Source organism: Nerophis lumbriciformis, linkage group LG11, assembly GCF_033978685.3.
Source record: "Nerophis lumbriciformis linkage group LG11, RoL_Nlum_v2.1, whole genome shotgun sequence".
NCBI lineage: Eukaryota > Metazoa > Chordata > Actinopteri > Syngnathiformes > Syngnathidae > Nerophis > Nerophis lumbriciformis.
Window position 1 is genome coordinate 48,346,301 of NC_084558.2, and position 24,569 is coordinate 48,370,869.

The following is a 24,569-nucleotide window of genomic DNA, read 5'->3' on the forward strand; positions in this document are numbered from 1 at the left end:
AAAAAAAACAGCATGATGACGTCATTGATGATGATGATGCAAGACAAAAAAACACAAGAGCAGGAAGTGTGGCTCCTTCAGAGAAACGCAGGATAATAACACGATAATAACACGATAATAATGCAGTAACTTGCCGGGTTTGAAGGAGTAATAATGAACAATGCAATGCTCTTTGATGCAAGGAATGGCTGGAAAATAATGTATTAACTTAAATGCTTTTAAAGCTAAAATAAAAGTCAAAAATATATAATAGTCTTTTACACGTCAGTGAACTCACTACCGCCCCCTGTTGGTCATACACTTGTAATGTGACACCAATCAAACTTAACACACATTGAAATTCTATTTGTTGCCAGGAAATTCAAGTTTTTTTCAGAAATACTTTCAAAAACATCTAAAACTTTGTTTTTTTTCTCTCTAAATAATCGATTAAATAGATTGTAAAACAATCTATAAAACCTTTATTTGTTTTAGATGGGATACAATTTACAATATACGGTAAAAAAATCTATAAAACCTATATTTGTTTTAAATGTGATGCAATTTACAATGCACAGTATATCAATGATGTCAACATGATGGCATCATTGATGATGATGCAACACAAAAAAACAACATTACATCATTGATGATGATGCAACAGGAAAACAGTATTATGAAATCATCGATGAACGGGGAGACAATCCAATGCTCAGGGGAGGCCCTTTGGAGCACCGCTAACGGAAACTTTCAATTTTGAAATATGATGCAACAGGGGAAAAACAGCATGATGACATCATTGATGATGATGCAAGACAAAAAACACAACATGATGACATCATTGATGATGACACAATCATTTGTAATCTAAATCTATAAAACCTATATTTGTTTTCAATGTGATACAAGTTAAATACGTTTTAATATCACTGATGTGTTTTTATACAACAGCATGTTTTTTTTATTTGTTGTTTTTTCCACATATTTGAAATAATGTTTTTACAATTGGAGTACATCAGCATTTTTCAAAAACTTAAAAAAATTATTTACAAAAAAAAATGCTTGCATGAAATCAGTTATTTACGTGCAGCTTGTTATTATACAAATATAGTTTTTTAAATGTAAATACACAAAGGTGTATTTTATTTTACCTGATATAATAACATATTGTTTCATTTATTGTATTTCTAATCTTTAAAAAACATTTAACTATATATATATATATACACGTTTAAATATATTTTAGTATATTTGTGTTGTTTCATTGGGGTTTATTTTACAGTATTCATTTACAGCATTGAAAAAAAAAAGAACAAAACAGGTGTATATCTGCATTTAAAAACATTTAAAACGTACCTATATTTTTTAAATATATCTTAGAATAAAAAACTATTTATTTTTTTTACCTTTAAATTGTTTAATTGCTTGGTTTCGGTGCAGATTTTTATCTTTTACATTTTATTTCTAGGTTTTTAAATCACTTTTATGAATATTATTCATATTCAAATTATATTTTTGGATCAATGGAAATAATTTTTTGTGCAGCTTCTTAATTTGTAGTCCTCACATATCCTTTATGTAGAATTATATCTATTTTATACCAACATAAATAATTTTAAATTTATAAAAACAGTTTATTGAAAACACTACAGTGTATTTTGCACTTCATACCATAGAATAGATTTTAATGCTCGAAAAACGTTTTTATTCTAATATCAAATGTAATATTGTTGTTTTTGTGCAATAAGCATTTATTTTATGCACTATAATGTCAATGAAAATGTGACATATATTTTCAAAAACAGGTGTACAAATGCACTTTTTAAAATGTTGTCATTTGAATTGTTACTTTATTTTTAAATGCTTTTTAGAATATCTAGGAATTGTTTCATTAATTTATTATTTTCGATTAATTGTAACTAAAAATATCTATTGTGATCAATGATTTAATCAAAGTGTTTAAAGCTTGTTATCTCACCAATGCTTTTGTAATTAAATATATATATTTGTGAATTTTTCGGTAAAAAAAACGCTTAATCGCCACAATTTTACTGTCAAGTTTACAGCGATTTTACACCGAATTAAAACGATTTATTTTACCGTAAGTCGTGTTTACAGTAAATAATTTCAAATCATTTTAACTTGTATTCTTTCTGTGTGCAACTGTATTGACACTTTTTGTATTTTGTCCAGCAGCAAACAGGATGATTAACATGTCATATAAATGTGTTTATTCAACATTTCTTTATATATTAAAAATTAATTTTTAGTTTAAAAAAGTTAAGGAATTAAAAAACAAGAAAAAAATAGATGAGTTTTGATTTATTAAGGAAATATTTTTGCAAATATTTGTTTATTCTTCTGGCATCGTCTGCGCGAGTGGCACAACGGCTGTAGTGTCTTCATCTGCAACAGAAAAAAAAACATGATGACATCATTGATGATGATGCAACAGGAAAAACAACCTGATGACATCATTGATGATGATGCAACAGAAAAAACCAACATGATGACATCATTGATGATGATGCAACAGAAACACTACAACATGATGACATCATTGATGATGAAGCAACAGAAAAAAACAATATTATGACATCATTAATGATGATGCAACATAAAAAACACATTATGACATCATTGATGATGATGCATCATAAACACATTATGACATCATTGATGCTGATGCAACAGAATAAACAACACGATGACATCATTGATGATAAAGCAACAGAAAACATTAATTACATAATTGATGATGCAACATAAAACAATATGATGACATCATTGTTGATGATACAACAGAAAAACGACAGGATGACATCATTGATGATGATGCCAAAGAAAACTAATATGATGACATAATTGATGATGATGATGCAACATAAAATAATATGATGACATCATTGATTATGATGCAACATAAAAACATTAATTACATCATTGATGATGCAACATAAAACAACATGATGACATCATTGATGATGATGCAACAGAAAAACGACAGGATAACATCATTGATGATGATGATGCAACAGAAAAACAATATTATGACATAATTGATGATGATGCAACATAAACAACAAAATGATGACATAATTGATGATGCGACATAAAATAATATGATGACATCATTGATGATGATTCAACAGAAAAAAACAATATTATGACATAATTGATGATGATGCAACAGAAAAATAATATGACATCATTGATGATGATGCAACATAAAAACAACATGGTGACATCATTGATGATGCAACATAAAAACATCATGATGACATCATTGACGATGATGCGACAGAAAAACAACAACATGATTACATCATTGTTGATGATGAAACAGAAAAAAACATGATTACATCATTAATGATGATGCAACAGAAAAAAAACAATATGATGACATCATTGAGGATGATGCAACAGAAAAACATTATGACATAATTGATGATGATGCAACATAAAATAATATGATGACATCTTTGCTGATGATTCAACAGAAAAAAAACAATATTATGACATAATTGATGATGATGCAACATAAAAATAATATGACATCATTGATGATGATGCAACAGAAAAAACAACATGATGACATAATTGATGATGATGCAACGGAAAAAAACAATATGATGACATCATTGATGATGATGCAACAGAAAAACATTATGACATCATTGATGATGATGCAACAGAAAAAACAACATGGTTACATCATTGACGATGATGCAACAGAAAAAAACAACATAATGACATCATCGACGATGATGCAACAGAAAAAAACATGATTACATAATTGATGATGATGCAACAGAAAAAAACAACATGATGACATAATTGATGATGCAACAGAAAAAACAACATGATGACTTCATTGATGATGATGCAACATTAAAACAGCATGATGACATCATTGATGATGATGCAACAAAAATAATTTGATGACATCATTGATGATGCAACATAAAAAACAATATTATGACATAATTGATGATGATGCAACATTAAAACAGCATGATGACATCATTGATGATGATGCATCAAAAAACAATATTATGACATCATTGATGATGATGCAACATAAAAACAACATGGCGACATCATTAATGATGATGCAACAGAAACAACAATATGATGACATCATTGATGTTGCAACAGAAAAACAATGTTATGACATCATTGATGATGATACAACAGAAAAAAACATGATTACATCATTGATGACGATGCAAAAGAAAAAAACAACAATATGATGACATCATTGATGATGATGCAACAGAAAAAAACATCATGATGACATCATTGATGACGATGCAACAGGAAAACAATATGATGACGTTATTGATCAACATGAATATGATGCAACAGGAAAAAACAGCACGATGACATCATTGATGAACATTAATATGATGCGGGTGGCGACCTTTGGCCTGGCAGTACTCCTGGCACTCGGCCTTGCTGTAGAACTTGTTCCCGTTGAGCTGGCAGTAGCCGGCCTTGTAGGGGAAGCACACGCCCAGGTTGGAGTCGAAGGACCAGGTGAGCGGCTGACCTGTGCACTTCTCTACCGCCAGGGGGAGCCGGCACACGGCTGGGGGGGAGGGCACAGTGATGACGTCACAGCAGTGCATGTTTGGGGGGGGGGTAAAAAGAAGAGAAGCGGCGCTCACCGGCGACACGACATCTCTGCAGGCACTCCTTCTCCGTCTTGAAGTTGTTGTCGTTGCCAAGGCAACCGCCGTACTTGAAGGGCTGGCAGGTCAGCGAGGAAGAGTTGTAGAAGAACCTCTGGTGGATCCCGAAACACGGACCTGTCTCCGCCTTCAGCTGGCACGACTCTGCCGAGGGGAGCAGGGAGGGGGAGCAAGGGAGCAAGGGAAGGAGCGAGGAGAGAAATGAAGGAGCGAGGAAGCGAGGAGATTAATCAAGGGAGCGAGGGAGAAGGGAAGCAAGGGAGCGAGTGAGGAAGCCAGGGAGCGAGGAGAGGAAGTGAAGGAGCAAAGAGGAAGCAAGGGAGCGATGAAGCGAGGAAATGAAGCAAGGGAGAGAGGGAGCAAGGAAGCGAGGGAACAAGGAGAGGAAACTAGTGAGCGAGGTAAGGTGACTAAGAGACTTGTTGGACCTGGTGTGGTCTCCTACCAGAATCATTGAAGGTCAGAAGGTCAGAACCAGAACCATCCATGTCTGCCAGATCCATCACTGGTGCCACCTGTCTCCTGGACCTCTGTGATATCACATTGATATCACTATGTGATGTTGTATCGCATTGACATCACTCTGTCACACACCCAGTGATATCGTATTACATTAATCACTATGTCACACACTCAGTGATGTCGTATCATATTGATATCACTATGTTACACACCCAGTGATGTTGCATCGCATTGATGTCACTATGTCACACACACTGACATTGTATCGCATTGATATCACTATGTCACACACACACACACACACACACACACACACACACACACACACACACACACACACACACACACACACACACACAGTGATGTCGTATCACATGGATATCACTATGTCACACACACCCAATGATGTCATATCGCATTGATATCACTATGTCACACACCCAGTGATGTCATATCGCATTGATATCACTATGTCACATAACCAGTGATATCGTATCGCATTGATATCACTATGTCACACACCCAGTGATATCATATCACATTAGTATCACTGTGTCACACACCCAGTGATGTCGTATCGCATTGATATCACTATGTCACACACCCAGTGATATTATATCGCATTAATATCACTCTGTCACACACCCAATAATGTCGTATTGCATTGATATCACTTTGTCATACACTCAGTGATATCGTATCGAATTGATATCACTATGGGACACACACAGTGATATTGTATCGCTTTAATATCACTATGTCACACACCCATCGTATCACATTGATATCACTGTGTCACACACCCATCGTATTGCATTGATATCACTGTGTCACACACCCATCGTATTGCATTGATATCACTATGTCACACACCCAGGAATGTTGTATCGCATTAATATCACTATGTCACACACCCAGTGCTGTCGTATCGTATTGATATCACCATGTCACACACCAAGTGATGTCGTATCGCATTGATATCACTATGGCACATAACCAGCAATGTTGTATCGCATTGATATCACTATGTTACACACTCAGTGATGTCGTATCGCATTGATATCAGTATGTCACACACCCAGTGATGTCATATCGCATTGATATCACTATGTCACACACCCAGAGCTGTCGTATCGCATTGATATCACCATGTCACACACACCCAGTGATGTTGTATCACATTAATATCACTCTGTCACACACCCAATAATGTCGTATTGCATTGATATCACTTTGTCATACACCCAGTGATATCGTATCGAATTGATATCACTATGGGACACACACAGTGATATTGTATTGCTTTAATATCACTATGTCACACACCCATCGTATCGCATTGATATCACTATGTCACACACCCAGGAATGTTGTATCACATTGATATCACTATGTCACACACCCAGTGCTGTCGTATCGCATTGATATCACCATGTCACACACACCCAGTGATGTCGTATCGCATTGATATCACTATGGCACATACCCAGCAATGTTGTATCGCATTGATATCACTATGTTACACACCCAGTGATGTCGTATCGCATTGATATCACTATGTCACACACCCAGGAATGTCGTATCGCATTGATATCACTATGTCACACACCCAGTGCTGTCGTATCGCATTGATATCACCATGTCACACACACCCAGTGATGTCGTATTGCATTGATATCACTATGGCACATTCCCAGCGATGTTGTATCACATTGATATCACTATGTCACGCACCCAGCGATGTCGTATCGCATTGATATCACTATGTCACACACCCAGCGATGTCCTATCCCATTGATATCACTACGTCACACACCCAGTGATGTCATATCGCATTGATGTCGCTATATCACACACCCAGTGATATTGTATCGCATTAATATCACATGAGAAGCGGGGGCGCCGTATCGGCACACCCCCAGTGCTGCTTCAGGTGATATTTGTACCGTTTGAGCAGGAAATGATTGATTAAAAAGTGAAAGAAGTGAAGCACCTGAAGCTGAAGATCCAAGTCAAAGGTCACCTCTTCCAGGTGCTCACCTGGAGTGCAGTCACCTGCGGCAGGTCAAAGGTCAACAAGTTACGCAACACTTTCAAAGTCTGCACAGATGAGAGAAATAGATCAATAATAGCACAATAATAAAGTGAAATGTTACTAAAAATAGATTTGTTTACAATTATCCTTCAATGATGACATTTCAATACAACAAAATAAAACATTGATTTGTTTTAAAGCTATCAGTTATTTCATTAAATAAAATACAGCTTTCTTTGATTGTGAAGTCGTCTGTGAAATATTAAATTCAAAGTCAAATAAAAACCGAATAGATAAAACTGATGAAGACCATATTTAATGTTCCACCAGACACCCTAGTCTGCAGTTCCATGATCGACTTTGTGGTTGGGTCATCGGATTTGTGGTCTCATGTATTAGATATTCAGCTAAGGAGAGGGGCGGAGCTTCCTACTGATCACCCCCTGGTGGTGAGTTGACTCCGATGGTGGGGGAGGATGCCGGTCAGACCCGGCAGGCCCCAACTCATAGTGAGGGTCTGCTGGGAACGACTGGCAGAGTCTCCCGTCAGACAGACACGTTCAAGAACTTGGAACGCTGGACACTGAGTCCGAGTGGACCATGTTCCGTACCTCTATTGTCGGCCGGAGCTGTGGTCGCAAGGTGGTTGGTGCCAGTCGTGACGGTAATCCCAGAACTCATTGGTGGACACCAGGGGTGAGGGATGCCGTCAAGCTGAAGAAAGAGTCCTATCGGGTCATTTTGGCTCATGGGACTCTGGAGGCAGCGGACAGGTACCGACAAGCCAAGGGGTGTGCGGCTTCGGTGGTTGCAGAGGCAAAAACTCGAACATGGTTCTGGGAAGCCAAGGAAAACGACTTCCGGATGGCTTCTAAGCGATTCTGGACCACCATCCGCTGCTTCAGGAGGGGGAAGCAGTGCACTGTCAACACCGTGTATGGTGAGGATGGTGTGCTGCTGACCTCCACTCAGGATCTTGTGGATCGGTGGAAGGAATACTTCGAAGACCTCCTCAATCCCACCAACAGCCGGTCAGACCCGGCAGGCCCCAACTCATAGTGAGGGTCTGCTGGGAACGTCTGGCAGAGGCTCCCGTCAGATAGACACGTTCAAGAACTTGGAACACTGGACACTGAGTCCGAGTGGACCATGTTCCGTACCTCTATTGTCGGCTGTAGCTGTGGTCGCAAGGTGGTTGGTGCCAGTCGTGACGGTAATCTCAGAACTCATTGGTGGACACCAGGGGTGAGGGATGCCATCAAGCTGAAGAAAGAGTCCTATCGGGTCCTTTTGGCTCATGGGACTCTGGAGGCAGCGGACAGGTACCGACAAGCCAAGCGGTGTGCGGGTTCGGCGGTTGCAGAGGCAAAAACTCGAACATGGTTCAGGGAAGCCAAGGAAAACGACTTCCGGATGGCTTCTAAGCGATTCTGGACCGCCATCCGCCGCCTCAGTAGGGGGAAGCAGTGCACTGTCAACACTGTGTATGGTGAGGATGGTGTGTTGCTGACCTCCAATCAGGATCTTGTGGATCGGTGGAAGGAATACTTCGAAGACCTCCTCAATCCCACCAACAGCCGGTCAGACCCGGCAGGCCCCAACTCATAGTGAGGGTCTGCTGGGAACGTCTGGCAGAGTCTCCCGTCAGACAGACACGTTCAAGAACTTAGAACGCTGGACACTGAGTGCGAGTGGACCATGTTCCGTACCTCTATTGTCGGCCGTAGCTGTGGTCGCAAGGTGGTTGGTGCCAGTCGTGACGGTAATCCCAGAACTCATTGGTGGACACCAGGGGTGAGGGATGCCGTCAAGCTGAAGAAAGAGTCCTATCGGGTCATTTTGGCTCATGGGACTCTGGAGGCAGCGGACAGGTACCGACAAGCCAAGGGGTGTGCGGCTTCGGTGGTTGCAGAGGCAAAAACTCGAACATGGTTCTGGGAAGCCAAGGAAAACTACTTCCGGATGGCTTCTAAGCGATTCTGGACCACCATCCGCTGCTTCAGGAGGGGGAAGCAGTGCACTGTCAACACCGTGTATGGTGAGGATGGTGTGCTGCTGACCTCCACTCAGGATCTTGTGGATTGGTGGAAGGAATACTTCGAAGACCTCCTCAATCCCACCAACAGCCGGTCAGACCCGGCAGGCCCCAACTCATAGTGAGGGTCTGCTGGGAACGTCTGGCAGAGTCTCCCGCCAGACAGACACGTTCAAGAACTTAGAACGCTGGACACTGAGTCCGAGTGGACCATGTTCCGTACCTCTATTTTCGGCCGTAGCTGTGGTCGCAAGGTGGTTGGTGCCAGTCGTGACGGTAATCCCAGAACTCATTGGTGGACACCAGGGGTGAGGGATGCCATCAAGCTGAAGAAAGAGTCCTATCGGGTCCTTTTGGCTCATGGGACTCTGGAGGCAGCGGACAGGTACCGACAAGCCAAGCGGTGTGCGGCTTCGGCGGTTGCAGAGGCAAAAACTCGAACATGGTTCAGGGAAGCCAAGGAAAACGACTTCCGGATGGCTTCTAAGCGATTCTGGACCACCATCCGCCGCCTCAGGAGGGGGAAGCAGTGCTGCTGATGGTGTGCTGCTGACCTCCACTCAGGATCTTGTGGATCGGTGGAAGGAATACTTCGAAGACCTCCTCAATCCCACCAACAGCCGGTCAGACCCGGCAGGCCCCAACTCATAGTGAGGGTCTGCTGGGAACGTCTGGCAGAGTCTCCCGTCAGACAGACAGGTTCAAGAACTTGGAACGCTGGACACTGAGTCCGAGTGGACCATGTTCCGTACCTCTATTGTCGGCCGGAGCTGTGGTCGCAAGGTGGTTGGTGCCAGTCGTGACGGTAATCCCAGAACTCATTGGTGGACACCAGGGGTGAGGGATGCCATCAAGCTGAAGAAAGAGTCCTATCGGGTCCTTTTGGCTCATGGGACTCTGGAGGCAGCGGACAGGTACCGACAAGCCAAGCGGTGTGCGGCTTTGGCGGTTGCAGAGGCAAAAACTCGAACATGGTTCAGGGAAGCCAAGGAAAACGACTTCCAGATGGCTTCTAAGCCGCCTCAGGAGGGGGAAGCAGTGCACTGTCAACACCGTGTATGGTGAGGATGGTGTGCTGCTGACCTCCACTCAGGATCTTGTGGATCGGTGGAAGGAATACTTTGAAGACCTCCTCAATCCCACCAACATGTCTTCCTATGAGGAAGCAGTGCCTGGGGATTCCGTGGTGGGCTCTCCTATTTCTGGGGCTGAGGTTGGCGAGGTAGTTAAAAGCTCCTCAGTGGCAAGGCCCAGGGGGTGGATGGTGGATGAGAACCGCCCGGAGTTCCTTAAGGCTCTAGATGCTGTGGTGCTGTCTTGGTTGACAAGACTCGGTTGGACATCAGGGGAAGTACCTCAGGATTGGTCAACCGGGGTGGTGGTTTCTCCCTTTAAGAAGGGGATCCGCAGGGTTTGTTCCAACTATCGTGGCATCACACTCCTCAGCCTTCCGGGTAAGGTCTATTCAGGTGTACTGGAGAGGAGGCTACGCCGGGTAGTCGAGGCCTCGGATTCAGGTGGAGCAGCGTGGTTTTCGTCCTGGTCCTGGAACTGTGGACCAGCTCTTTACTCTCGGCATGGTCCTTGAGGGTGCATGGGAGTTTGCCCAACCAGTCTACATGTGCTTTGTGGACTTGGAGAAGGCATTCGACCGTGTCCCTCGGGAAGTCCTGTGGGGAGTGCTCAGAGAGTATGGGGTATCGGACTGTCTGATTGTGGCGGTCCACTCCCTGTACGATCAGTGTCAGACCTTGGTCCGCATTGTCGGCAGTTAGTCGGTTGGACTCTGCCATTACATTTTAGCCTCCTGAAATGTAAATGTTTAACTCAAGTAACAAAATAAAATACTTTAATGTTTACCTCTAATAATAAAATTAATAAAATGCTTACTTCAATAATAAAATACAATAAAATAAAATAGAATTAAAATAAAATGTGATTTAATTTTAAGTTAATGTTTAACTTCAAAGACAAAATCCGATGATAACGTTTAAGTGAAATTACAAAATAAAATGTTCACGTATACGTCAAATAACAAAATAGAATAAAATGTTGACCTCAAATAATAAAATAAAATGTTAATATTTACCTCAAATAATACATCAAAATATTATTATTTATCTCAAATATATATTTTTTAATTTTGACCCTAAATATAAAAATAAATTAAAAGTTAATATTTACCTTAAAATAATACTATAAAATGTTAATGTCAACCTCAAATAATAAAACAACGTGTTAATAATAATCTCTAATAATTTAAAATGTTTTAATGTTGAACCTTAAAATACTCAAATTAAATGTTAATATTTACCTTAAATAATACACCAAAATATTATTATTTATCTCAAATAATTTTTTATTTTTATTTTGACCCTAAATATTAAAATTAAATACAATTTTTAATGTTTACCTTAAAATAATACTATGAAATATTAATGTGAACCTCAAATAATAAAATTAAATGTTAATATTCATCTCGAATAATCAACATTTTTAAATTTTGACCTAAAATAATAAATGAAATAACATGTTAATGTTTACCTCAAATAATAAAATAAAAATGTTAATATGTATCTTAAATAATAAAATAAAATGTTAATGTTGACCTTAAATAATAAATTAAATACAATGTTAATGTTTACCTCAAATAATAAAATAAAAATGTTAACATTGATCTTAAATAATAAAATAAAATGTTAATGTTTACCTTAATTAATAAATGAAATAACATGTTAATGTTTACCTAAAATAAAATACAGTTTTGTTTTTTATCTTAAATAATAAAATACAAATATTAATTTTGACCTTAAATAATAAATTAAATAACATGTGAATGTTTACCTCAAATAATAAAATAAAATGTTAATATGTATCTTAAATAATAAAATAAAATGTTAATGTTTACCTCAAATAACAAAATAAAATGTTACTATGTATCTTAAATAATAAAATAAAATGTTAATGTTGACCTTAAATAATAAATGAAATAACATGTTAATGTTTACTTCAAATAATGAAATAAAATGTTAATATTTATCTTAAATAATAAAATAAAATGTTAATGTTTACCTCCAATAATGAAATTAAATGTTAATATTTATCTTAAATAATAAAATAAAATATTAATGTTCACCTTAAATAATAAATTAAATAACATGTTAATGTTTACTTCAAATAATAAATGTTAATATCTATCTTAAATAATAAAATGAAATATAACTGTTGACCTTAAATAATAAATGAAATAACATGTTAATGTGTACCTCAAATAATAAAATAAAATGTTAATATGTATCTTAAATAATAAAATAAAATGTTAATGTTTACCTCCAATAATGAAATTAAATGTTAATATTTATCTTAAATAATAAAATAAAATATTAATGTTCACCTTAAATAATAAATTAAATAACATGTTAATGTTTACTTCAAATAAAACAACATTTCAATATTTATCATAAATAACAAAAATAAAATATTAATGTTGACCTTAAATAACAAATGAAATAACATGTTAATGTTTACCTCAAATAATAAAGTAAAATGTTAAAATGTATCTAAAATAATAAAATAAAATATTAATGTTCACCTTAAATAATCAATACAATAAAATGTTAATGTTTACTTAAAATAATAAAATAAAATGTTAATATGTATCTTAAATAATAAAATACAATGTTAATGTTTACCTCAAATAATAAGATAAAATGTTAATATTTATCTTAAATAATAAAATAAAATATTACTGTTGATGTTAAAAAATAAATGAAATAACATGTTAATGTTTACCTCAAATAATAAAATAAAATGTTAATTTGTATCTTAAATAATAACATAAAATGTTAATGTTTACCTCAAAAAACAAAAGACAAACTAAATAGAAATATACAAATGACATGTTAATGATTAGACAGCAGGTATTCCCAGCTAAACACTGATAAAAAACATGAAGGTTCTCGACTTGCAGGGCAAAGTGTTTTTGAGGTCCTACTTTGCGTGAAATAAAGGTTTTATGACTCCATCAAGACAAAAGTCTGACCTTTGTTGCTTCTAATGATGATGTTGTCGTCACTCATGCCCTGCTCTCTGGCCAGCGTCTTGAAGTCCTCCATCACCGTGTCCCTCACGTCCAAGCTTCTACCTGAGGACCACCGACAACTTGTGTCACTCCAGGTGTGTGTTGTTACCCTTCCAGGTGTGTGTTTTAACCCTTCCAGGTGTGTGTTGTAACCCTTCCAGGTGTGTGTTTTATCCCTTCCAGGTGTGTGTTGTAACCCTTCCAGGTGTGTGTTGTAACCCTTCCAGGTGTGTGTTGTTACCCTTCCAGGTGTGTGTTGTTACCCTTCCAGGTGTGTGTTGTAACCCTTCCAGGTGTGTGTTTTAACCCTTCCAGGTGTGTGTTGTAACCCTTCCAGGTGTGTGTTTTATCCCTTCCAGGTGTGTGTTGTAACCCTTCCAGGTGTGTGTTGTAACCCTTCCAGATGTGCGTTTTAACCCTTCCAGGTGTGTGTTTTAACCCTTCCAGGTGTGTGTTTTATCCCTTCCAGGTGTGTGTTTTAACCCTTCCAGGTGTGTGTTTTAACCCTTCCAGGTGTGTGTTGTAACCCTTCCAGGTGTGTGTTTTATCCCTTCCATGTGTGTGTTTTAACTCTTCCGGGTGTGTGTTGTAACCCTTCCAGGTGTGTGTTTTATCCCTTCCAGGTGTGTGTTTTATCCCTTCTAGGTGTGTGTTGTAACCCTTCCAGGTGTGCGTTTTAACCCTTCCAGGTGTGTGTTTTATCCCTTCCAGGTGTGTGTTTTAACCCTTCCAGGTGTGTGTTGTAACCCTTCCAGGTGTGTGTTTTATCCCTTCCATGTGTGTGTTTTAACCCTTCCGGGTGTGTGTTGTAACCCTTCCAGGTGTGTGTTGTAACCCTTCCAGGTGTGTGTTTTATCCCTTCCAGGTGTGTGTTTTATCCCTTCTAGGTGTGTGTTGTAACCCTTCCAGGTGTGTGTTGTAACCCTTCCAGGTGTGTGTTTTAACCTTTCCAGGTGTGTGTTTTATCCCTTCCAGGTGTGTGTTTTAACCCTTCCAGGTGTGTGTTGTAACCCTTCCAGGTGTGTGTTTTAACCCTTCCAGGTGTGTGTTTTAACCTTTCCATGTGTGTGTTTTAACCCTTCCAGGTGTGTGTTTTAACCCTTCCAGGTGTGTGTTTTATCCCTTCCATGTGTGTGTTTTAACCCTTCCAGGTGTGTGTTTTATCCCTTCCATGTGTGTGTTTTAACCCTTACAGGTGTGTGTTTTATCCCTTCCAGGTGTGTGTTTTAACCCTTCCAGGTGTGTGTTTTATCCCTTCCAGGTGTGTGTATTAACCCTTCCAGGATTGTGTTTTAACCCTTCCAGGTGTGCGTTTTAACCCTTCCAGGTGTGTGTTTTATCCCTTCCAGGTGTGTGTTGTAACCCTTCCAGGTGTGTGTTGTAACCCTTCCAGGTGTGTGTTTTAACCCTTCCATGTGTGTGTTTTATCCCTTCCATGTGTGTGTTTTAACCCTTCCGGGTGTGTGTTGTAACCCTTCCAGGTGTGTGTTTTATCCCTTCCAGGTGTGTGTTTTATCCCTTCCAGGTGTGTGTTTTAACCCTTCCAGGTGTGTGTTGTAACCCTTCCAGGTGTGTGTTTTATCCCTTCCAGGTGCTTGTTGTTACCCTTCCAGGTGTGTGTTTTAACCCTTCCGGGTGTGTGTTTTAACCCTTTCAGGTGTGTGTTTTATCCCTTCCACGTGTGTGTTTTAACCCTTCCAGGTGTGTGTTTTATCCCTTCCAGGTGTGTGTTTTAACCCTTCCAGGTGTGTGTTTTATCCCTTCCATGTGTGTGTTTTAACCCTTACAGGTGTGTGTTTTATCCCTTCCAGGTGTGTGTTTTAACCCTTCCAGGTGTGTGTTTTATCCCTTCCAGGTGTGTGTTGTAACCCTTCTAGGTGTGTGTTTTATTCCTTCCAGGTGTGCGTTTTAACCCTCCCAGGTGTGTGTTTTAACCCTTCCAGGTGTGTGTTGTAACCCTTCCAGGTGTGTGTTTTAACCCTTTCAGGTGTGGGTTTGATCCCTTCCAGGTGTGTGTTGTAGCCCTTCCAGGTGTGTGTTGTAACCCTTCCGGGTGTGTGTTTTATCCCTTCCAGGTGTGTGTTTTATCCCTTCCAGGTGTGTGTATTAACTCTTCCACGCACTGTAGAGCTTGACTGAGGTGCTGCTGTGGCCCGCCGGCTTCTCCTTGACCGTCATCACGATGGCGTACTCCTCATAGTTGGTGTGGACCACGTAGGCGTCCACGTCTGCGTCCCACTCTGGAAGGCCAGCAGGTTCTTCAAAGTTGGCAAAAGTCGTCTTTGATGATGCTGACAAACTTACTTGCGACATAATAGTTGAAGCGTCCCGGTGTGGCTGTCAGATTATACTCTCCACTGCTCTCCATGCAGACCCCTCGCCTGCACACACACACACACACACACACACACACACACACACACACACACACACACACACACACACACACACACACACACACACACACACACACACACAGAGGGTAATAATGGAAAAATATATTTTTTATACTTGAGTTTAAAATATGTTTTCTAATCCATCCATCCATCCATCCATTTTCTACCGCTTATTCCCTTCTAAATCAAGTATGCTGACTGCAGTGCGGAAGGCTGCCCCCTGTTGGCATTACATGGCATAACTATGGGGGCAAAAACTATTCAGACAACTGTACCTGAAATATATAACTTTAGCAAATAAGTTTTCACACTAAAGCCAAGATAAATCAATAGAAAAAAAATAATATATTTTTGTCATTTGACAACTTTAATTTTTTTTCTTCAATTTTCCAAACTAAAATAATGTGATAGTGACCGAATAATTATTATTATTATACTTAAATATTGTTTTTAAATTGTCAGGTTTTTCACTGACAGTTTAGTTATGTTTTGAGTTTTTCCTTTGTTTGTCTTTACTTCCTGTCGGCGCTCTTATTTTGGTTATTTCCTACTTGTCTCCCTGAGTACTGTGTCCCCTCAGCTGTGGCTGATTGGCACCTGGCCACACCTGGTGTCAATCAGCCAGCTACTATTTAGACCTGCTTTTTCCTCCCGTCTGTGCTGGAGTATTGTCGCTGATACTTGTGATTGTCAAGTTCGCTAATGATTGTCGAGGTCAGTGTCATTTATACTTGTCGATGTCATTTATACTTGTCGTTGTAGCTCTGTCTACTTCTGTTCACTCTGCTCATGTCATAGTCCATCCTGCTCGTTTCTTGCCATGTGAGTTTTGTTTATTCGTGTCACAGTAAGTGTTTTTGTTTCTTGTTCATAGTTTAGCCTTTGTGCTAGTTTCTGTTCATAGCCAAGTTTGTTCTCCGCCTTTGGTTTGTACCCTTTTGTTTGTTTCTTGTTATAGAGTTAAAATTAAATCATGTTTTCCTGCACCAAACCTGCCATCTCTGCATTTTGGGGTTCGTCACCAACACACTGTGACATAAATGTTAAGTATAAAATCATTAATATTGATTTATTTTTATAGTATTATTACATATTATTATTATTATTTTATATATTATTATTATTATTTCATATAATATTATTATTATTATTATTATTTATTATTATTATTATTACATATTATATTATTATTATTATTACATATTATATTATTATTATTATTACATATATTATTATTATTACATATCATTACATATTATTATGATTACATATTATATTATTACATATTATTATTATTACATATTATATTATTATTATTACATATCATTATTACATATAGTATTATTATTGCATATTATTATTATTACATGTTAAATTATTATTACATGGTATTATTATGATTATATATTGTATTATTATTATTACATATTATTAACATATTATTTTGGTATGACATATTATCATCATTACATATTATATTATTATTACATGTTATCATTACATATTATATTATTATTATATATTATTATTATAATTAAATATTATTGTATTATTACTTATTATTACATATGACATATTATTTTATTATCAAATATCATTATATATTATATTATTATTACATATTATATTATTACATATTATTATTATTGTATATTATTTTTATTACATATTACATATTATATATAATTTTTATTACATATCATATTGTTATTACGTATCATTATTACATATTATTATTGTTATTACATATAATTATTACATATTTATTATTATTATTACATATTAATATTATTATTACCTATTATTGTATTTTTATTACATATTATTATTATTATTATTACTATTATTAATATTATTATTATTATTATTATTATTGTTTGCACTGACATAACAATGACATTAACTTACCTGTCTAAGTCTTCCAGTGTTTATCCACTGGTGTGAAACATTTCCCCCTGTTGGGCCACGATTTTCCACACTAAAATAATTTGCGAGAAGGACAACATATATTTTTTCAATGTTTAGTTAAAAAAAAAAAAATCTGTTTTTTAAATGTATTGTTTGGATAATTAGCATGTTTTGCATTGACATAACCTTAACATATTAAACGTATTATATGTCCATTACGTTAAGAAACATTGCCCCCTGTTGGCAATATATGGTATAACTAATAAAAAAATAACAGCAGCTTCAACTTAAATTTATAACTTTAGCATATAAAGTTTCACACTGAAATGCATCCGGAAAGTATTCACAGGGCTTTAATTTTCTATTAAATTCCACACCCCATAATGACAATGTGAAAAGGTGTGCATTGAAAAAGGCTTTGATCTTTTGTATATTTTTTTTTAGTTTAAATAAATTTGCAAAATAAAAATAAAAACTTTTCACATTGCCACTTTGGGATATTGTCTGTACAATTTTGAGGACAAAAAATATTTTTTTCCATTTTGGAATAAGGCTGTGACATAACAAAATGCGGGAAAAGTGAAACGCTGTGAATAATTTCAATGTTATTTTGACAACAAAAACAACAATAATATATATTTTCCAATTTTTTCCAAATGAAAATAATTGTACTTTGTATTTTAAAAATGTATATATATATATATATATATATATATATATATATATATATGTATATATATATATATATATATATATATATATATAATACATATTTTGAAATTATTTGATTGCGTTGCCGTAACCATGATTATTCTATGTTGTGTGTATTTTCAGTGAGAAACATTGCCCCCTGCTGGCAGTACTTGGTATAACTAATAGAAAAACAACATTAGGACAACGTCAACTTAAATCTATAACTTTAGCAAATAAAGGTTCACACTAAAGTGTAGACAGATCAATATAAAATACATAAAGACTCGTTTTTTTCCTCATTTGACAACAATGTAATATATATTTTTTCTAAATTCTCCAAAATACAATAATTTACGATAATGCCAAAATATTTTTCTTCGATGTTTAGTTGCATTTTTTTTTATAAACGTTTATTCTTATTAAAGTTCAATTGAACCCTAGCTAGATCAAAATAAAGATACATTTAAACAAATAACTAAAAATCACTACTATAAAAAAACAATAATATATTTTAGGATTTTTTTCCAACTAAAATAATTTGGGATAAAGAAAAAATATAAATTTTTTAAATATTTAGTTAAAAGGTTTTCAGTTTTTAATTTAAAAAAATATTATCATTGTTTTCATTGACATTACCGAGACATATTTAAAGAGGAACTGCACTTTTTTTTTGGAATTGTGTCTGTGATTAACAATCCTTATGTAAGATAAGAACATTTTTAATTTTTTATGCATTCTAACTCGTAAATAAACCTTAGCAAGAGTCAGCAAACAATGGAGCTAAGGGAGTCACTCCAGTCCGCCTATAAATCGCTCTAAAAACCTCCATCAAGGTTTTAAATACACACTGTATGTATGTATGTATGTAGTATCTAGTAACATTCATAATAACATGTAATATTTTTGGTGCAAAACTATGCCCCCTGTTGGAAACAAATGGTAAAACTAATAAAACAAGACTATATTTGGGCGAGTTCAACTTGGAATATTTAGGTTTAGCAAACAACAAGGTGGTGGCAACCAAACAGGTGAGTGTTTGTGTGCACTAAACGACTCACTTGAGTTTAGTTCGAATCATTTGCAGTTTGCCCTCGTCGGCGCCTCTCTGCAACACCAGCTTGCCGATCGCCGCGTTGCTCCTGTGGCGGTGAATGTGAGGGCACGTGGTTGCCTCGGCAACATCGTGCCACGTCCCCAAAAACTGGCGTGAAAACATGAGGTTTTGACTCGCAGATTTAAGAAAGCAAAATGAAATATTACAAATAATATACTTTTCTGTATCATCAAAAATATCGATCTTGTTGAACAATTAAATGCAATATTTAGCAAGACTAGAAAAGTCCCGAGAAAATGTTGACGGGTCTGCTATCTGTCCCAGCATATTTCTATAATGGTGCCAAGTATCCAAATCCATGATTTTTGGGTTGAAACATAATACATGAGCTAAAAAGCTAGCATAAAATGTTAGCATGCTAATATGAAAGATGTTAGCATAATTCTAAGATGGCCACAAGTATCAAAATCTATTATTTTTAGGTATAAACGAACAAAAATAGCTAAAAAAAGATAGCATAGAACATTAGCATGCTAATATAATAGACGCTAGCATACTTCCGAGATAGCACCAAGCATCAAATTCCGTGATATTTAGGTGTAAACAAACAAATTTAGCAAAAAAGTGAGCATAAAACATTAGCATGCTAATATAAAAGACCTTAGCATAATTCTAAGATGGCCACAAGTATCAAAATCTATGATTTTTAAGTATAAACACACAAAAATAGCTAAAAAAGATAGCATAAAACATTAGCATGCTAAAATAAGAGACGTTAGCATACTTCCGAGATGGCGCCAAGCATCAAATTCCGTGAGTTTTAGGTTTAAACACACAAATTTGGCAAAAAAGCAAGCATAAAACGTTAGCATGCTAATATAAAATACCTTAGCATAATCCTAAAATGGCCACAAGTATCAAAATATATGATTTTTTTAGGTATAAACAAACAGAAATAGCTAAAAAATATAGCATAAAACATTGGCATGCTAATATAAGAGACGTTAGCATACTTCCGAGATGGCGCCAAGCATCAAATTCCGTGATTTTTAGGTTTAAACACACAAATTTGGCAAAAAAGCAAGCATAAAACGTTAGCATGCTAATATAAAAGACCTTAGCATAATCCTAAAATGGCCACAAGTATCAAAATATATGATTTTTTTAGGCATAAACAAACAGAAATAGCTAAAAAAGATAGCATAAAACATTGGCATGCTAATATAAGAGACGTTAGCATACTTCCGAGATGGCGCCAAGCATCAAATTCCGTGATTTTTAGGTTTAAACACACACATTTGGCAGAAAGGCGAGCATAAAACATTAGCATGCTAATATAAAAGACCTTAGCATAATTCTAAGATGGCCACAAGTATCAAAATATATGATTTATTTTTTAGGTATAAACAAACAGAAATAGCTAAAAAAGATAGCAAAAAACATTGGCATGCTAATATAAGAGACGTTAGCATACTACCGAGATGGCGCCAAGCATCAATTTCCGTGATTTTTAGGTTTAAACACAAATTTAGCTAAAAAAGAGCATAAAACATTAGCATGCTAATATAAAGACCTTAGCATAATTCTAAGATGGCCACAAGTATCAAAATCTATGATTTTTTTTTAGGCACAAACAAACAAAAATAGCTAAAACAGATAACACAAAACATTAGCGTGCTAATATATAATAGATTTTAGCATACTTCCTAGATGGCGCTAAGCATCAGAGTCTGTGATTTTTAGGTCTAAACACACACATTTAGCAAAAAAGCGAGTATAAAATATTAGCATGCTAATATAAAAGACCTTAGCATAATCCTAAAATGGCCACAAGTATCAAAATCTATGATTTTTTTTCAGGTATAAACTAACAAAAATAGCTAAAAAAGCTAGCATAAAACATTGGCATGCTAATATAAGAGACGTTAGCATACTTCCGAGACGGCGCCAAGCATCAAATTCCGTGATTTTTAGGTTTAAACACACAAATTTGGCAGAAAAGCGAGCATAAAACATTAGCATGCTAATATAAAAGACCTTAGCATAATTCTAAGATGGCCACAAGTTATAAAATATATGATTTTTTTTAGGTATAAACCAACAGAAATAGCTAAAAAAGATAGCATAAAACACTGGCATGCTAATATAAGAGACGTTAGCATACTTCCGAGATGGCGCCAAGCATCAAATTCCGTGATTCTTAGGTTTAAACACACAAATTTAGCAAAAAAGCGAGCATAAAACGTTAGCATGCTAATATAAAAGACCTTAGCATAATTCTAAGATGGCCACAAGTATCAAAATATATGATTTTTTTAGGTATAAACAAACAGAAATAGCTAAAAAAAGATAGCATAAAACATTGGCATGCTAATATAAGAGACGTTAGCATACTTCCGAGATGGCGCCAAGCATCAAATTCCGTGATTTTTAGGTTTAAACACACAAATTTAGCTAAAAAAAGAGCATAAAACATTAGCATGCTAATATAAAAGACCTTAGCATAATTCTAAGATGGCCACAAGTATCAAAATCTATGATTTTTTTTTTAGGTACAAACAAACAAAAATAGCTAAAAAAGATAACACAAAACATTAGCGTGCTAATATAATAGATGTTAGCATACTTCCTAGATGGCGCCAAGCATCAGAGTCTGTGATTTGTAGGTTTAAACACACAAATTTATCAAAAAAGCGAGCATAAAACGTTAGCATGCTAATATAAAATACCTTAGCATAATCCTAAAATGGCCACAAGTATCAAAAGCTATGATTTTTTTTTAGGTATAAACAAACAAAAATGGCTAAAAAAGCTAGCATAAAACATTGGCATGCTAATATAAGAGACGATAGCATACTTCCGAGATGGCGCCAAGCATCAAATTCCGTGATTTTTAGGTTTAAACACACACATTTGGCAAAAAAGCGAGCACAAAACGTTAGCATGCTAATATAAAATACCTTAGCATAATGCTAAGATGGCCACAAGTATCAAAATATATCAATTTTTTTTAGGTATAAACAAACAAAAATAGCTAAAAAAGCTAGCATAAAACATTGGCATGCTAATATAAGAGACGCTAGCATACTTCCAAGATGGCGCCAATAATCAAATTCCGTGATTTTTAGGTTGAAACACACACATTTGGCAAAAAAGCGAGCATAAAACGTTAGCATGCTAATATAAAAGACCTTAGCATAATTCTAAGATGGCCACAAGTATCAAAATATATGATTTTTTTAGGTATAAACAAACAAAAATAGCTAAAAAAGACAACACAAAACATTAACGTGCTAATATAATAGATGTTAGCATACTTCCTAGATGGCGCCAAGCATCAGAGTTTGTGATTTTTAGGTTTAAACACACACATTTAGCAAAAAAGCGAGCATAAAATGTTAGCATGCTAATATAAAAGACCTTAGCATAATCCTAAAATGGCCATAAGTATCAAAATCTATGATTTTTTTTAGGTATAAACAAACAAAAATAGCTAAAAAAGCTAGCATAAAACATTGCCATGCTAATATAAGAGACGTGAGCATACTTCCGAGATGGCGCCAAGCATCAACTTCCGTGATTTTTAGGTTCAAACACACACATTTAGCAAAAAAGCGAGCATAAAACGTTAGCATGCTAATATAAAAGACCTTAGCATAATGCTAAGATGGCCACAAACAGAAATAGCTAAAAATAGGTTTAAACACACAAATTTAGCAAAAAAGCGAGCATAAGACATGCAAACGTTGGCATGCTAATATTAGAAAATTAGCAAAAAAACGCAACTGCATGACTGCTGTGGCCCCAGCATCGCCCCCTTGTGGTGGACAATGATAACAGTCATAACTTCCTTCCACATGCTCAGATCTTGCTGAAATTTTTGATGGCGGGTCGGGGCATTGGGTAAGACGTAACCTCGTGACTGCTTTGGCGCCAATATCGCCCCCTTGTGGTGGAAAATAATAAACTTCCTTCCACCTGCTCTGAGCTTGCTGAAATGTTTGTGGGTGGGTCGGGGCATTGCGAAGGACTTGTCTGCTGACTCGCGTGAGCACCCGGGCGCAAGTTGGGTCCGAGGGACTTCTCAACGCATCCCAGATAGGCGGTGACTTGGCAAAAACTAAGTTCATTGAGTTCTTTAAATTGCAACAATTCTTTCCCCGGAATGCTTCGACCAACTTGAAGTGTCTTGTCAAGGGACAAGAAACAAGATTTAGACATTTTCAGAAAGTGCTTTTTCTGTTTTTGGCTGAAATGAAACAAAGAAAACAATCTGAGGTTGTCTTTAATTATTAGGTTATCATGCCATGATTTTACCAGTCTGGCCCACTTGGGAATAGATTTTCCTCCATGTGGCCCGAGGCTAAAATGAGTTTGACACCACTGATCTAGACCCAAGCTACCTTTTGTCAGAAATACATTATTTAATGAAAGATTCACTTGAAGTACTCACTCTGGTCAGATCAAAGTTCTCCTGCGTGGGGTACAAAGGTTCTACTGCCAAAGGAAGGCCCTGGATGGTCCAGGTCCATCCCAGGACCAGCAGAGGAACCAGAACCAAAGCTTTCTGCATGCTCTCAGGCTTCCAGTAGTGTGCTCGTCTATGCGAGGACTGATGTTGGTAAAGAACAACACCCCAGGGGGCACTGACCCGTGTTCTATGTGCAAGAAAGCAAACACACTAAAGAGCAAAGTTCTGACTCTCGGAGCGTTGGTGGTCTGATGACGGACTTCAATCAATATGTTGTCATTAATGAGTAGCGAATGCGTGGGTTTACCTTCAAGTAGCCCGGCTTTTGTTTATGGCTGTTGTGAAAGGTCAAATGACGCTAATAATACATCATATTTATATTCATAAACATGTACTATTTGAAGCCCGGAAAAGGGTCGAGTGCCATCTCCGGGTTGAGGAAGAGATCTTGCCCCATATGGAGGAATTCAAGTACCTCAGAGTCTTGTTCACGAGTAAGGGAAGAGTGGATCATGAGATCGACAAACGGATCGGTGCGGCGTCTTCAGTAATGCAGACGCTGTATCGATCCGTTGTGGTGAAAAAAGAGCTGAGACGGAAGGCAAAGCTCTCAATTTCCCGATCGATCTACGTTCCCATCCTCACCTATGGTCATGAGTTTTGGGTTATGGGACAAGATCACGGGCACAAGCAGCCGAAACTCATTTCAGGCGCTTGTACCCGAGCTGTCCCTTAGAGATAGGGTGAGAAGCTCTGTCATC

The 24,569-nt window shown here is 36.7% G+C and overlaps 1 protein-coding gene across 1 annotated transcript; it reads right to left on the reverse strand.

Moving 5' to 3' along the window:
- Positions 1–2,286: 2,286 nt before the first annotated feature.
- ambp (alpha-1-microglobulin/bikunin precursor) lies at positions 2,287–23,964 on the reverse strand. Its single transcript, XM_061966013.2, has 10 exons — positions 23,791–23,964; positions 19,342–19,484; positions 15,591–15,667; positions 15,410–15,526; positions 13,248–13,349; positions 7,129–7,190; positions 5,119–5,203; positions 4,650–4,817; positions 4,403–4,570; positions 2,287–2,385 (listed from the first exon to the last, which is right to left on the reverse strand). Exons 1-10 carry the CDS (start codon positions 23,908–23,910, stop codon positions 2,333–2,335), a joined length of 1,095 nt encoding a protein of 364 aa, XP_061821997.1. The 5' UTR covers positions 23,911–23,964; the 3' UTR covers positions 2,287–2,332.
- Between the last annotated feature and the right edge of the window lie 605 nt (positions 23,965–24,569).